Consider the following 15,500-nt stretch of genomic DNA (forward strand, 5'->3'; position numbering starts at 1 on the left):
GCTTTCTATTTTTTTTATGGCAATATGGACATGCTACACATCGTTAGATCAGTTATATTCTCAACAATTCCATCGTCAGTTCATCTAATTGCAGTTTTACAGTAAAATATAAGAATTTAAATATGTGAATGGACTAATCCCTAACCTAAATATTTCACAATTTATTTTGGAAAAAATCACAATATTAAGGTTGACATAACAAAATACTATAACATTTAGAAGTTTTGGAAATGTAGTGCCTTGAGATTTGTCTGTATCAGACAAATCTTTGCCCTGTATCAGTGTCTCTGTGACTCTGTATATCTGTATCAGTGTCTCTGTGACTCTGTATATTTGTATCTGAAGTTTTTCCTTGCCACTGTCACACCAAATGCTTGCTCTTGGGAAATTGTTGGGTCTTTGTAAATTAAAGAGTGTGGTCTAGACCTACTCTTTCTGTAATTGACACTATAAATGAAATTTAATTGAAATTGAATTATGTTTAAATAAAACAAGATAATGTAACACTTGTGCATGACTGCAGACAGCCTAGCTTTGGATTGACTGCTCACTGAGTTTAAAAATAATAATAACAACACTTTTCACCAAGTCAACAGACACACAGACACACACACACACACACACACACACACACACACACACACAAACACACACACAGTCGCACACACACCTCATGCGGCAGATGAAGGAGCGCCGGGACCCCATGCACATCCTCATGGAGGACTGCTGTCCCTCCTTCTTCACTGTTCCTGTCTTCAGGTCCAGAATCCGTCCTGTTAACACACAAACCACACATACCATTAACATGTAGACCAGTACAGACTTATTTACAACAAACTGGTTACTCCTTATAACCTGTGGTCTTAGTAGGAAACCTGAAGGAGGAGCAAATGGTGTTGTATGTGTTTAATTCAATTTTATTATAGCACAATACCACAAATCACAAATTTGCCTCAGAAGGCTTTACAATCCATACAGCGCAGCAAACCCTGTTTTTTGACCCTTGCATCAGATAAAGAAAAAAGGAGTTTAAAAATGTTCCACACCTGTTAATGGCCTAAAATGGCATGTCACATGACCTAAGACATCTTCGTTCAAGCAATCGACTATTCTACTATTTAGGGTCACATTAGTTGGAGGATTATAATATAAATAAAAATAACTGCTTAAATCGCTGGGGAACTACGTTAGCATGAATGCTGATTATTTCCACTCAAGCATGTCACGGAGCACAACCATTTGAACAATTATTTAGACAGACTAACTACAACACCCGGACGAATAAAATCAACGTGAGCATCAAAACTCAGAACTAAATGACACTCAGATACTCAGATCTAATGATTGTAGTTGAACTTCTTTAGCCAGTTTTGTCCTTAAGTTTTTTGAGAGTTATTTATGTATTATCTGCTCCAGCTTTGCTAACGTTTTAGACAGAGATATGGTTATCATAATGATCCAAAATGATCTGAAATTGCATTATTTATTTTTTTTATTCAAAAACATCACATGTTCTTGAGGGACGACCCCTAAACCCCTGCGCCAAATATGCGCACATATGTCTTCCACAAACCCAGGGAAAATACTGTTACGGTTAAATGCAGAGATTGAATTTCACTACATTGTACTGTACAACTGTATTTGACAAATAATAAAGTGTCTATCTTCTTCAACATTCCTCAGCAACAATGACACGTTTTGCTGCCAGGATGACGTTTTTATAAGTGTACATGGGAGAGCTAGTCTGGCTCAATGGATGTACATTGCTGGGATAAAGACTGACATCTGGCGCATGGGAGATGCGCTGGATGTTCCTCCCCTCTCGCTATCTCCACTATCGGGAAAAACCTGCTTTCAGGAGCAAGAGGAAACACTTAAGAGGACAAATAGCTAAGTTTAAGATGACACACTGTATATTAGGGCTGCGCAATATATCGATATTATATCAACATCTATATATGAGGCTATATATTGTCTGAAATTTTGGATATGGTAACATCATGATATGACACAAATGTTGTCTTTTCCTGGTTTAAAAGGCTGCATTACAGTACAGTGATGTAATTGTCTGAACTTACCAGACTTACTAGTTTTATTATTTGCCTTTACCCACTTGATCACTGAATCTGCATTATTGGTGATTATTTATCAAAGCTCTCATTCTGTTAATATTTTGTGAAAGCACCAATAGTCAACCCTACAATATCGACATTGATGTATTTGGTCAAAAATATCGTGATACTTGATTTTCTCCATCGCCCAGCTGTACTGTCTATTAAAATTCCTCCATCTTTCTCCACATTGCAGATCAGAGACTGAAAGAGACTCCACCAACAGCATTAAATAAATAGTTCAACGTTATTTTCTTGCTTTCCGAGAGTATGATGAGAAGATTGATATCAATCTTGTGTCTGTGTAGTAAGTCCAGAGCGGGACTCAGGACATTGCCAGCTTAGCCTAAGAAGTGGGAGCAGCTAACCTGCGATGGGACTCTGTCCAATGTTCACCAACATGCCTAAAGCCTACTGAGTAACATGTTGTTACCCCTCCCCCCCACCCACCCCCGAAAGAAAAGATTCCAAAACAGTTAATGGATTATCATTATTCCCACAATGAACTACAGACAGCAACAACTGGTGTTCTGGCTCCACGTCAGTAAACTGGAAAAACATGCAACATTTCAAACACTGAGCAGCAGAAGACTTCAAAACACACTGCTTCGGTTCCACTGAATGAAATGTAACCCGGAGAAATGTTCGGACTTCAGAGGATGTGTATGAGCTCATGTATGCGTGCATGCTCGTGTGTGTGTGTGTGTGTGTGTGTGTGTGTGTGTGTGTGTGTGTGTGTGTGTGTGTGTGTGTGTGTGTGTGTGTTTTCATCTGTCACAGCTCTACATGAAGATGATTGTGTTATGTGGATTACACAGTTCAGAAGGCCTCCGGGGTCAGACGCACCGACTGACAGACACAAATACAAACTCAGAGAGTTGACTGTGGAGCCTCCAGAGTATCACGCAGAGGAAGAGATTTAACAAGACAATGTTGCCCTCTAGTGAGCACTTTGAGCATGCTGGACAGCTTTACATTTTAAATGTCACTCTCACCCTCAGTGTCTTACTGTATAACACACACACATAATGTGACAGAACAGAGGAATATTAAAAGTAGGAATGTTAAAATGCTATCCCTTTCCTGCTCACCTGATCTGGAGTTACTGTCAATCAGATTCAGGCCATTGGCTGTGTAATTAAACCCACCTGTGTGTGGAGTATCGTTTCTAATTGCCCGAGTACACTCTGCCGCTGCCCGAAACCTCTATGATGAACTATCAAATTGGAGCGCTGTCCTGGTAGCTTTATTTATGATTTTAACATTGTTTTAATTCTTTCTTTTGCCTTCTGTTTTTATTTTTTTTCTTCATGTCACACTTTTTTCAGTGCATTCAGTGTTTTTCAAACTTTTCTTTTCATTTTTTTGATTTAATTTCTGGGGGGCTTGAGCAGAGGGGACAAGGAGAGCATGATGTACATGTAATCTGAAGGAAACGTCTGGAAATGTCTTCTGGACCCACAGCCCGCTCTGAAGCCTGGCCACACAGCTAGCATACGCTACGTCTTCCATGAGTTCACCTGGAACTACCAGACAGCAAGCATGTTAAGTCTGTTTCTTTTTGCCATTATTTGATATAAAAAAAAATATATATATAGAACTGTCTGCTATAGTGCGCCACTATTTTATATTATTTGGCATCCGTTAGATTCAAGCCATTGCAAGATGAGTTGACACAAAGCTAATTGAGCCTATCGGCTCCACACAACTCTCTCTGTATTTCTCAGTATGGCTATGTTTACTAAATGGAGTCGCCCAGCGACTTTCGCGCATAGATGCTCGAGTAAAGATAATTACCTCTTCTGAAAAGTCCATCTAGGGCTGGGCGATAAAACGATAATGATATGTCTCGCAATAGACGCGTAATCAATATCAATAGAAAATGCGTTCGATAAAACGTTCGATAACTTGTTTTTCTTCATCGGAAGAAACGGAAGAAACGGAAGAAACCAGAGGTTGCGAAGCAAGTTTGGTTGCATGAAAACATGGTAACCTAGCAACGTTGGGAGTGACACTCTAACAGCCAATCCTGTAACAGTATCAAGTTTGGTTGCGCCATATCGCTGTCTTGTGTTGGATTCTTCAATAACAGAACCGGCGGCGTGGAGTGATAAGTGGAAAGTGAGTGCCGCAGCGAGCGAGGAAATTGTTGATAAAACAGGAAAAGTCAGTATGGCAGTTTTTAGGATTTTATAAGTCTGACCGTAGTCAGACCAATGTCGTCAGCAAATTATGCAAGACCGTCGTCCCCACCAACACTGGTAATACCACAAACTTGTTTTACCACCTTAGCCGCGCTCACACTTTGGAGCACAGCCGTATTCGCCAGCAACGACCAACATCTGCAGCTGCAACACCGCACAAGCAGCAGACCACCATGGAGAGGTACTCTGCATGAGTGCCTTACTAAACGGTACAAAGAAATAACGGAGGCAGACATGCTGAGCGCTGTCGAGAAGCCAGGTTACCATTTGTTTAAATTTAATATAGCCTATATAATATACATATTTTTCTCCTGGTCCTTATTTTAAATAGGTTATAAACAATATCAATAATTATCGCTCACACTGTTTTCAGCCATATCGCCCAGCCCTAAGTCCATCATGTATTTTTTTTAATCTTCCATGTCGTCCTTGGCTACAAGCAACTGCGTGGATGTTGTCATTACTTAGAATTCCTCATGGGGGAGACAGAAAACTATGCACTATAGCTTTAAATTTAACTTGACTGAAGTTATGTAGAGGTCCGCTGCAACAAGCGCTACCGTTAGCTGATGTCAGCAATCGTAGCTAACACTAAGCTCTATGTGAAAACAATGGCAGTGAGAAACTGACATACTTGTGGTTTGGGAGTTCCAGGTGAACTTGTGAAATCCGTTGCCGTTGTAGATTTACAGCAAAGTCAGAGTAATACCATTTCCCATACAATCAACACCTGGTATTGTGCTTGCTGGCTCACTGGCATGGCTTAATGGGACACTTCATGGAACTGAGCCATCACATTGAAATTTGTTTTGCCTTTCCTGCTATGACAAGTTGAAACTACGGTCGGTCATTCTGACGAATGACGATGAAAAAAGGATTACTGGCACTGCAGCATGGTTAATCAAGTTAACATAGTGTCACGTCATAATTCAACTCTGATTGTTCATTGACGGCTGATTGGGGTGGGTGTGGCCTGCATGTGTCATAAGGCTTAAAGCAGAAGGGAAACAGAGTGGAGGACACGTGTAGAGTTAATCCAGCGTTTCCTGAGTTAGTATATTAAGTTTTCTCGATGTTTTTCAATGTATACTAGATTAACTGTCAACCGAGTGACAACGGTGAAGTTTCCATCAAGTGACAAGGGAAGGAGCCGGCAGCACCAGAGTGGAGCCCCAGCCAAGGAAGCAGCGCACCTAGCCAGGGAGCAGCTGCGGACGGACCAGGGTCTGGAAAGCCACTTCACTCCTCCCAGTCAGCAGTTAATCATTACCTCATTGATTCAAATACACAATCTAACTACATACCTGCAAACTCAGAAGGGCTGAAAAAGGTGACATCAGAGAGAAGTGCAGGCATTTGATATCAAGATAGCCTTGCCAAAATCCTTCACATTGAACTAACATTGTAGGCTAACAACACAATTCGCTGATCTTACGTTAGCTAACAAGCCGACTATTTATCAGCAAAAGCAGGAAAAAAAAGGAAAACTTTCAGCTGGAAGAGAGTTTTTAGTGACGGTACTGCCTCTACCTGTCATGGAGTTTTCTGAAGTACTGAGCTGTTCCCTCAGCTTGTCCACGTCGTCGGGGTGGACCTGTTCATAAAGAGTGCTGCCAAACCACTCCGACTGGGGATGGTTCAGCACCGGCGTCACCGAGTCCGACACGTAGATCACCCGTCCCGTCTCCGCAGCAACCACAAACAGGAAGCCGTCCGCCGCCTCCAGGATCAGATGCTTCAGTTCCTACAGGGAGCAGAAAGAAACAGAAACTCTCAAAACCAAACTGCCAATACGCTCACTGACAGTCATTAAGTTGTTTTTCCTGTATATTTGTAGTTTCATTTAAAAGAAATATAGACACTTGATCCATTTCTGTGTAAAAGGGCCGCACACACCTCACGTAAAAGATATAAATACAAGACTGTCCTACTTCTAGGCTTGTAGAGCGGATATCTGCGGTGCATACGCACCACTTACGCGCTGCTCTCGTGCCCGGTGTAGCCAGTTTCATTGATTACAGTGGAAGCGTAGTGTGCTCCGCATGCGTTACGCGCAAGTTACAGCAGAGTTGGAGCCACTGAGCTTATTAAATGACAAATCAAGCTGTGTTTCATTTGACAGTTACACACTGGCTATAGCCTTCCATTGTCCGTGTATATAATCATGACAATCATCAGTCTCAGGGTGTGTCTCAAACCACTCTCCAGATTAGTAGGTAGTGATCTGCCCAGGGAGTCATTTTCAAGGTTTCCTAACATTTCTTCCAGTTTCTTGGAACATTTCCAGGATGCACACTTAAAAAAGACAGTGAGCATGTTTGGCCACGGTAAGCAAAGTCCAATTTCAACACGCAAGACACTGAATCCAGCTCACCCTTTGTAAAAGGATGGACCTGTTATGAGCTTGTGGCCCTGTTACTATGGTGCTTTTGTTGTGAAGCAATGGCTTTATCAGAATATACCAATCCTGCAATAACGGCGGAGGCGGAGGACATCTCCCATTGGTTCCCCTGAGTGTTACATACTCTTGTACATGACAAACAATGCTTCTTCACAGAGGAACATTTTGGACCTAATGTGCAAAAAGAGAAAACGTATTTTGAAAAACGAAAGTAGCCGGGGAGAAGATTTGCATCATACATTGAGCAAGATGGGAAAAGGTTTAATCCACTAGTTTTGAATGAGGTTTGTAACGATTACAAACAATTACAATTTCTACGTTGAGTGAGCTCTTATTCTGATGCACAGAATATTTCTACATGCACACTGTTATTCCCGTTATGATCAGGTTTGAAGATTACTAACTTTATATCTTGGTTTCAAAAACCTAGATAAGCATTCATGAAGGGAGTCCCAGTTGTTTTTGGACTTGTCTGAAAATGTTCATCTTGCTCACCAGATGGCTGTCCAAACTGAGAATTTCCACAATTAGTTTGTGAAGATGAATTTATAGAACCGATTTTTTACTTGTGGAGTGTCAAAACTGGACTATTTCCATATCACATCTCTATAATGTTGTTTTGGACAATTATGTGCAATAATGTATTAGTTACAATAGTGCAATACTTGATACCATTGTAGTCTGACATGTTCCAGCCACTTGTTCACTGCAGCTACCTATGTTCACACTGGACTCCAATAGCATTTGTACAATCCATTGTACAACATAATCATTTTAAAATAATCTTACTTTATGAAGTACTACTTCATTCTATCTTCTATTTCTTGCACTTAAGCTATGTTACTTTATACATATATATATATATTTTTCTTACTCTACTTTTTTTTTAACCTTAAATCTGACTAAGCAACTGCAACTTTACAATTTCCCTGAAGGGATCAATAAAGTCTTCTGATTCTGATTCTTACTTTGATATTAAAGCATGTTCACTGCCCAAACCACTTCAATTAAATGAAATTAAATGTGGTTATAAAATATAACAAGAAACAATGTGAGGAAGGTGAATATGTTTGATCTGAATCTGTCCCGTATGACAGATCTGTGGCTCTCTGACAGAACAGTACCTGTTCAGTGAGAAAGGAGGGCTTGTAGGCGCCATCGGTGGACGTGTTGCCGGTGCCCCTCATGGATTTCATATGGGAGACAGCCATACGCAGGATGGTCAGTTTATCCGGTTTCCGGGCCAGCGCGCTGCAGGTAGGGACCATGTCCGACAGCTCGGTGATGTACTGGGTCATTTTGTTGCGCCGGCGTCGCTCAATCTCACTGTGGTTCTCTCTGAAACAGAGGAGAGCGCAGTCAGACGTTTGGAGAGCACACACTGAGAACCACCAGCCAGCCAACAAATGAACAACAGCTGAAGCATCTGATCCGGATTTAAAATAAAAAATAACTCTCCAGACTTTTCACTGTGCTTCACCACAACTAGGGCTGAACGATGAATCATTTTCCGATCTAAATCGTGATTTGAAAGAATGCGATTAGCTAATCGTGAAGACCGCGAATAATCAAATGTGAATATTTAGTTGAATGTTTGGTGTAACATTTGGTTTAAAATTTTTCATTCAGCTTTTGATTATTATATTTACTATTATTTCATAAGATAAATGCTGGTATAATGTTACATATCACAGATTCAATGTTCCATGCTTATTAAAAGAAACACTTGCAATTGCTGGGCATTTGTATCAATGTTTTCATCATTGCATAGGAATATAGAGCAGTTTTGATGGCGTCTCATGTTACAATGCTCCCTGACATGTTTTATCTGTTACACAGTGAAAATTGAACTTTAGCTAAACTTTTAAAAAATAATCGCAATATCTGGCAGAAGAATCGCAATTACATTTTTCCCCCCGAAACGTGCAGCCCTAACCACACTCAGGCTCTTGAACTGTGCCTGACCACGATTGTCCCCCCTCCCCACTCCCCCGCTGGCCTGCACTCACACTGCAATACAACATTCAGGGACAGATTATACAATTATATCCTTACATTGCGGGACTCACAGACTACAGTTCCCGTTCATCTGTAAATTAAGAACCTGACCCGAGCACGTTTAGCGATCACAGTGATGCCTACCATGCCAGAGTCCCACCTGGCCGGTCCCACCTGGCGGGCCAGGGCACGGTATGGATAATTGTTTGTTTTCAAAAGAGATTTGAGGAATTTCAAAAAGCCAACATCAAAGTTTCAGTTTTAGCTCCAAAAATCTATAAAAAAAAGTGGACGTCATTCAACAGAAAGCCGAGTTTGTTCTGAACATTTTGATATGAAAACATGGGGATCAGTTATATGCAAATACCTTAAAATGGTAAATTTAAGAAGATGTGTGAAAATGGCCTTAGACCTCAGAGAGTTAAACCAATCACAATCGTCATGGGTGGCGCTACGCACCGGGAAAAGCCACGGGGCCTCTGCAAAATAGCCTCGGGAAGGCGCTCACATGGTAGCGTGCTTGCCTATATACAGAGGCTCAGTCCTCAACGTAGCGGCCGCGGGTTCGATTCCCAATATCAAATATTTTGGACAATTCTCTTGCCAAAACTAAATAAATGAAAAGCCTAAAAAGTATGTTTTCTTCTTAAATGTTATTCTCTACTCTTCTAGTAGAACAATCGAGGGAACAGGATTCTCTTCTGGAAAGTCTGGACACTCTACTAGTTGTGTGAGCATCTCCATCAGGCAGCATGTAACAGGTTTAGTGTTTTTATATCAGTTTATATCAATATATATGGTATCATGATATAATGATGATATAACGTCAATATTTCTGTTGAGCTTTAAGATTTCCTTGAGCTTATATTTCTCTGGTATTCAACACAGTATCAAGAAGTGTGTGGCAAACGGAAAATCTGTACATCACTGCTCACAGCCAGGGATGGTCAATTATGGCTCAATAAAGCTATAGTGCGTAGTTTCTGTCTCCCCCATGAGGAATTCTAAGTAATGACAACAACACTGTCGGTGCGTCCACATGATACAGCCTTCCATAAACGCGCACCCCCCCCACACTTCCTCCACACAGATGCTAGTAGCCGAGGAGGACAAGGAGGGTTAAAAAAACATGGACTCTTCAGAAGAGGTAATTATCTTCACTTGAGTTTCTGCGCGGCAGAGTCACTGTAAGAGACAATCTTCTGAACATAGTCATACTGAGAAATACAGAGAGAGTTGGAACTTATAGTCTTAATTAGCTTTGTAGCAACTCATGTGCCAATGGCTTGAATGTAACGGACATTCATTAATATCAAAAAGTTACGCACTGAGGCTTTAAGTTTGAATCCCTCATTTCTGAACGTCCGTTTCACCATGTATTTTACTATTTAAAAAGAGAAAAAGCATGTCCAGGATATATGGAACAAAGCTAAGAAAGCAGATAGTAATGTTGCAGTTTGTTGCTCAGTGCTTCATTGTTTGTTCCAAAGGGATTTGTCTACTTTCTGGTGTTTGACACTGTGGGTGTTTTTAGTTTAGTTTTTCTTGGATGGATTCATTTCTGTGATGTCATTTGTTGTTAGTACATTTTCAACCAATGTGTCGCTCGGTGTTTCTATCACCCAGCCCAACTGACTGCACACCTGCTGAGTAAACTCCTCCCCCCACCACAGTGGAATGGCTTCTTTGGCCAGACATCTGATATAAAACAAACTGACCAAAAACAACACATTCTGGTCTGATAAGGACTTTCATATGGATAGTTGAGTCACTTAATTGGTTAACACCTAAATCCAGAAGGAATTTTCACTGGCTGCAGTTTATTTTTAAATCAATTTTCTTTAACTATCCTACTTATTTAAAACAACATCTTGTCCCATATAGATCAACATACAGTCTGAGACATACTGAGTACCCCTTTTTCTTTGTTCCCAGAATGTCCAAAGAAATTGGACGGCGTGCCTTTAAATTTAAAGCGCCATCTGATTGGAACACCTTGCTCACCTCACTTAGATCGATTACACCTTCTTTTTTTTTTTTAAGGCATCTGTCTTTAATTATCTACAATCAACCTGCTCTTGCTTCTAACTTGACATGACACAATCCTTTTTTCCTCTCATGGTTTCTTACTTTTGTCCTGCTTAATGTGTTGGCTCCTGTTTGTGCATCTACTGTAAATAACAGCACATTTGGGATGTATGCAAACATATTGGCCCTCATTTATGAAACGTGTGTACGACCTATAACAGGCGTAGGACGGGCGTACACCGATTCCTACGCAAAGCTCGGCATTTATCAATTTGAACGTGAGCGTAGGCTGCGAAAAAATCTCACGTCTGGTCTGAACTCGTGTACCCAAGTTTTGGAGTCCGTGTGGACTTGCAGTGCAGCATATAATCAGTTTAACAGGAGAAGGAGAAGTCATCAGTTGATCACTTATCAGCAATGGCAGATCTGGCTCTTTTAGAAGACCTCTATGCCCCGATGCCCAGAGAGCAGTGTCCAGCACAGCCCCAACCGGGGCTATACGAAGGAGACAGGATATTATTCCATACAGGAAACATGACGATGCACAACATTTTTATTTATTCTTCAGGTTTTTGTTTCTCTTTCAAGTGAATGATTTATTTCTGCCATTGACCGAGTTATTTCGGCTTGTTTTTCCAGCCCCTGTGCTGTCAGGAGACAGGGTCGAGGTGGTGGTCCAGCACGGGTGGCGGAGGACACGCGCTCTCTCTCAGCTGTTGCCTCGTTCTGACTCATAAAAAAAAAAAAAAAAGTAAAATAAAAGACACTGCATAAACTCCGGACCGCTACTGTGTGTTTATTTAAATATAAGTACACCTACATGTAGGCCTAAGAGATTGCAATATAAGCCTATAATACTATTAGGACCATAGAATACATATGTCAAGCATGTATAAATTAAATAAACTTCAGCTGGAGTCCGATTTACTACGGCAACACTGTTGACCAGTTTTCAGGCTGCCAAAAAGTACACACGTTAGTGCAAATGAACCTGAGATATCAGGGTTTCAGTCTCCACCTCTGAAAAGTGCCGCTTCTCAGCCGGATTACGTCTCGCCATGTCGTAAATTGCAGGGGCTCAAAACCGAGAATATATTGGGGCATGATATTTAAATTACGATCGTTTCCAGCCGCTGCATTTATCAATGTACGACCATTCTTACGCTCTGATTGGTGTGATACGAACATTTCATGAATCACACGTGAAGCCTGTTGTAAGAGGATTTCTGTGCTTATATCTGCGCTGGTTTCTACGTTAGGTTGATAAATGAGGGTAATTGTGTATTAACTTGTGTGTGTGTGTGTGTATATATATATATATATATATATATATATATATACACACACACACACACATATATACTGTATATTTGTTTTATATACTGTATCTTTTTTTTATTATTACTACTTGAATTTTTACCCTATCCTGACTCTTTTGGCACCAGGGCCTGTATTTATCAAGCTTCTCAAAGTGCCATTTTAGTCTGAAGTGCTGAGAATTCATGAAATGTACTCCTACTATTAAACTTAAGTATAAAAGCAAGTTATCAAATTTCTAAAAGCTAAGCATCAGTAGCCAGTAGGGGTTTATGATGACAGAGACATGCGCCAATCTTTCAGGAGAGGAAGAATGTTTTTGAAATGTTTGACGACGAGCAAACTTTATAATTTTGGACAGCAAGGCACAACATATGAAATCTAGGCTATAAATAGGCAGGTCAGTTAACAGCACACTGGTTTCAAATTTGTAATTAAGACATGGTGGAAAATGTGTTTATCTTTTATTTTCAATGTGTATATCATAATGTATTCTCTTGAAAATTATTTATTGTCAAATATATGTGTTGAATGCAAAATTCTCTTAGGAATTATTTCACCATTCAATGTGAATGTATCTGAGAATATTCTTAAATAAGGAAATCTATTCAGTGATTGGTCCATGACTACGTTGTCATCCAACAAAGTGTCAAAGTGACAAAGTGTTGTGAATCATCTCTAACACTGACACTTTAAGATATAGTCCTACACTTCACTTAAATTACGACTGAGATGCCTGGTAACTAACTTTTAAACGCAAGATTTTTTGTAGTCTTATGTCAATTCTTTGTGAGTCATTCCCAGAGGCTTGATAAATATGGGCCCAGTTGTAAGTATTTGGTTTCTTCAAGTCAGAACGGGTGTATAGTGTGCAGGTTAAACAGTTTGCTGAGCCCTGAATGGATAATCCTCTGTGGCCTCAGCTGGCTCAGCCTACCTGGCGTATCTCTCCTTTCCCCCACCAGGAATCTGATCATCATCATCATACCTACAGAGGGGAGAGGATGCAGCATGTAACACACTGTACATATAGAGGTAGAAAGCATCAGGCAGCAGATTCATTATCTGTATTCCTCACATCCAATGATTGTCACATATCAATGCAGAGTAGATGATTCAAAGAAGGATGAATAGAACATGGGCAAAACTGAACAAAACTATATTATATAAATACTTTGCTCTATTCTGAGAAAAGGCCAATTACAAAACTAGGTCTTTCTTACATTCTGGGTTTTATTTTCAGAGTTGTGGCCTTATATTAACTCCCAAAATGCTGACAGTACCATACGGGGGGTCAGACAATCAAGAAACTCAAGGTAAACTCAGGTCTGATAATCTGATAAAATATTTTTTAATTCAGTTAAAATCTGCGGAAATTCTGTGAAAGATTCTGCCGAAAATTCTGCGTCCCAAGATTCCATGTGGCAATGCTCATAAGCAACTGACTACCTAAGTGCCAGGATTTAATTTAGAATGAGATCCAAATTTGACAAATTAAATTTGAGCAACTTATATAGTTATATATTTTTTAAATATTTTACTTAAATTGACTATATGTAACTTTTTGGTGTTTCTGAAATTTTTTTCATACAATGATCTTAAATGAGCTGTAACAGCAAACGAGACTAACAGTGAAAAGAATGCTATTTTTACACAGTTTGTATCAGTGCCGTTGCTCCGGTTTGACTTTTCCCGCGTAGTCACAGAATGATTTGCGGCAGGTAGATGGCGCTACAGTAACGCATTCTGAAGGGTCACAGATTTCTTTGTAACACCAGAAAAGCCAGGTAAAAGGCAACAGGAGATTTCTTAATTTACACTAGGCCTAATTGTATTTTAATGTTATTTGAGAAGTTATCTGTGGTAGTTATGGCTGATACTGGGGCAGGGCCATCACAGGAAAGAAGGAAATTAAATGAAGAGCAACTAAAAGCTAAAAAGGAAAGTGAAAGACGATTGGCGAAAACGGAGTCAATCTCTGTCGGGCTTTCAACAGCTGGAGACAATAACCGGGATAGTAAATGATTCAAAAACGTCGTCAAATTGGCCCTCAGGTATGTAATAAGTCTATTTCATTCATAAAATAACTTTAGATTGTGCAATGTGGTTGTATGTCAGTAGCCAACATTAAATTATTTCTCCCTTCCATTTAGCGCAGACGTTTTATTCCTTTTACTCCGTCTTTATGTTGTTGGCCTACTATTTTCTTTTCCCTTGTCCCCCTGTACTTGTGTAAAGCGTCCTTGTGTTTCATGAAATATTAATCTAAGGTATTATTTTTTTGGTTGCTACAACAAACTCTTAATGCTTTGGCTCGTGACACAGTGACAGTGATACCTGTTTTAGCTCACGATACAGGTAACCGTAATTAATCAACACAAACTGAAAGTTACATATAGCCACTTTAATTTGAATTAGTTAACTTTTAAAAAGTACTTGTTTCATACATGTACAACTGTTAATATACAAGACAAATCAGCAAACCCCATCTTCTGATGAAGGCTGTGAGATGGGGAATTTATAGTAAAAGTAATCATTACTAAAGTATAGAAAGTAGACCCAGGCTCTAATTTCCTTTAAAATGTCCATTAAAATACAGAAACACTAGTTAAAAAAAGGCCGGAGTCACTCCTTACTTAAAAAGAGTAGATTAAGTAAAGGCAAACGGCCCTTATTGTAGAATGAACTCTACTGAACCAAAGTTAGAATCTAGAGAAACTAATCTCTGATATCCTTCTGTTGATTTCAGACTGGTGTTTCCACTCAGTCACATTGTCAGTGTTTGGACGGTCCTGTCCTGTTGTGTGCAACTGAACTTGTCCCTCTCAGCTGTCTTCATACTTTGCTGATGTTACAGCCTAAAACATTCAGCACAACCCGTTCCCTCAAACACACTTTGGATTGGGTCAACTCTTCCTTCTTTACCAGTTTGGTCTCTGTGCATTACTGTAAGTCACATTCTGAGAAGCAGAGTGAACTAAAACTCCTGGCTATGGGAGGCAGCATTGGATGATCTATTTTATGGGGAAAAACATGCATGCAGGGTTTTCCCTGCCATTATGTCTTAGGTGCAGCACCCAAGCCGTTTTTGTCAGCACCTAAGCTGAATGAATGTGAAATGACTGCGAAAAACTAAAATACTTTTCTCAGATCTAATGACTGTAGTTGGACTTCTTTAGCAAGCGTTGTCTTTAAGCTTTCTGAGTGTTATTTATTTATTATCTGCTCTAGCTTTTCCAAAGTTTCAGACGCAGCAATGGTGATAATAATGGTCTAAAATTATGTCGAATTGCATATTTTTTTAATTGAAAAACACTGTACATGTATGTACAAAGTGTATGTACAGTGGCAAACCCTTTCACAGTGTGACTACGGAGCCTTCCTGTGGCCAAATAAATCCTACACGTGATGCTACTGTCCCTTATCAAGAGTGCAGTTACT

The 15,500-nt window shown here is 39.9% G+C and overlaps 1 protein-coding gene across 2 annotated transcripts in view; it reads right to left on the reverse strand.

The window, feature by feature from the left end:
- arnt2 (aryl-hydrocarbon receptor nuclear translocator 2) overlaps positions 1-15,500 on the reverse strand; it is a 76,336-nt gene that overhangs the window by 37,868 nt on the left and 22,968 nt on the right. Inside the window, exons 4-7 of one of the 2 annotated variants that reach the window (XM_039794769.1) lie at positions 12,997-13,047; positions 7,841-8,054; positions 5,846-6,059; positions 671-773 (exon numbers count right to left, since the gene is read on the reverse strand). In XM_039794769.1, the coding sequence (XP_039650703.1) occupies positions 671-773; positions 5,846-6,059; positions 7,841-8,054; positions 12,997-13,047 (582 nt within the window). The remainder of the gene's footprint in view (positions 1-670; positions 774-5,845; positions 6,060-7,840; positions 8,055-12,996; positions 13,048-15,500) is intronic. The other variant, XM_039794771.1, reaches the window with a different exon arrangement.

Source organism: Perca fluviatilis, chromosome 3 (assembly GCF_010015445.1).
Source record: "Perca fluviatilis chromosome 3, GENO_Pfluv_1.0, whole genome shotgun sequence".
Lineage (NCBI taxonomy): Eukaryota > Metazoa > Chordata > Actinopteri > Perciformes > Percidae > Perca > Perca fluviatilis.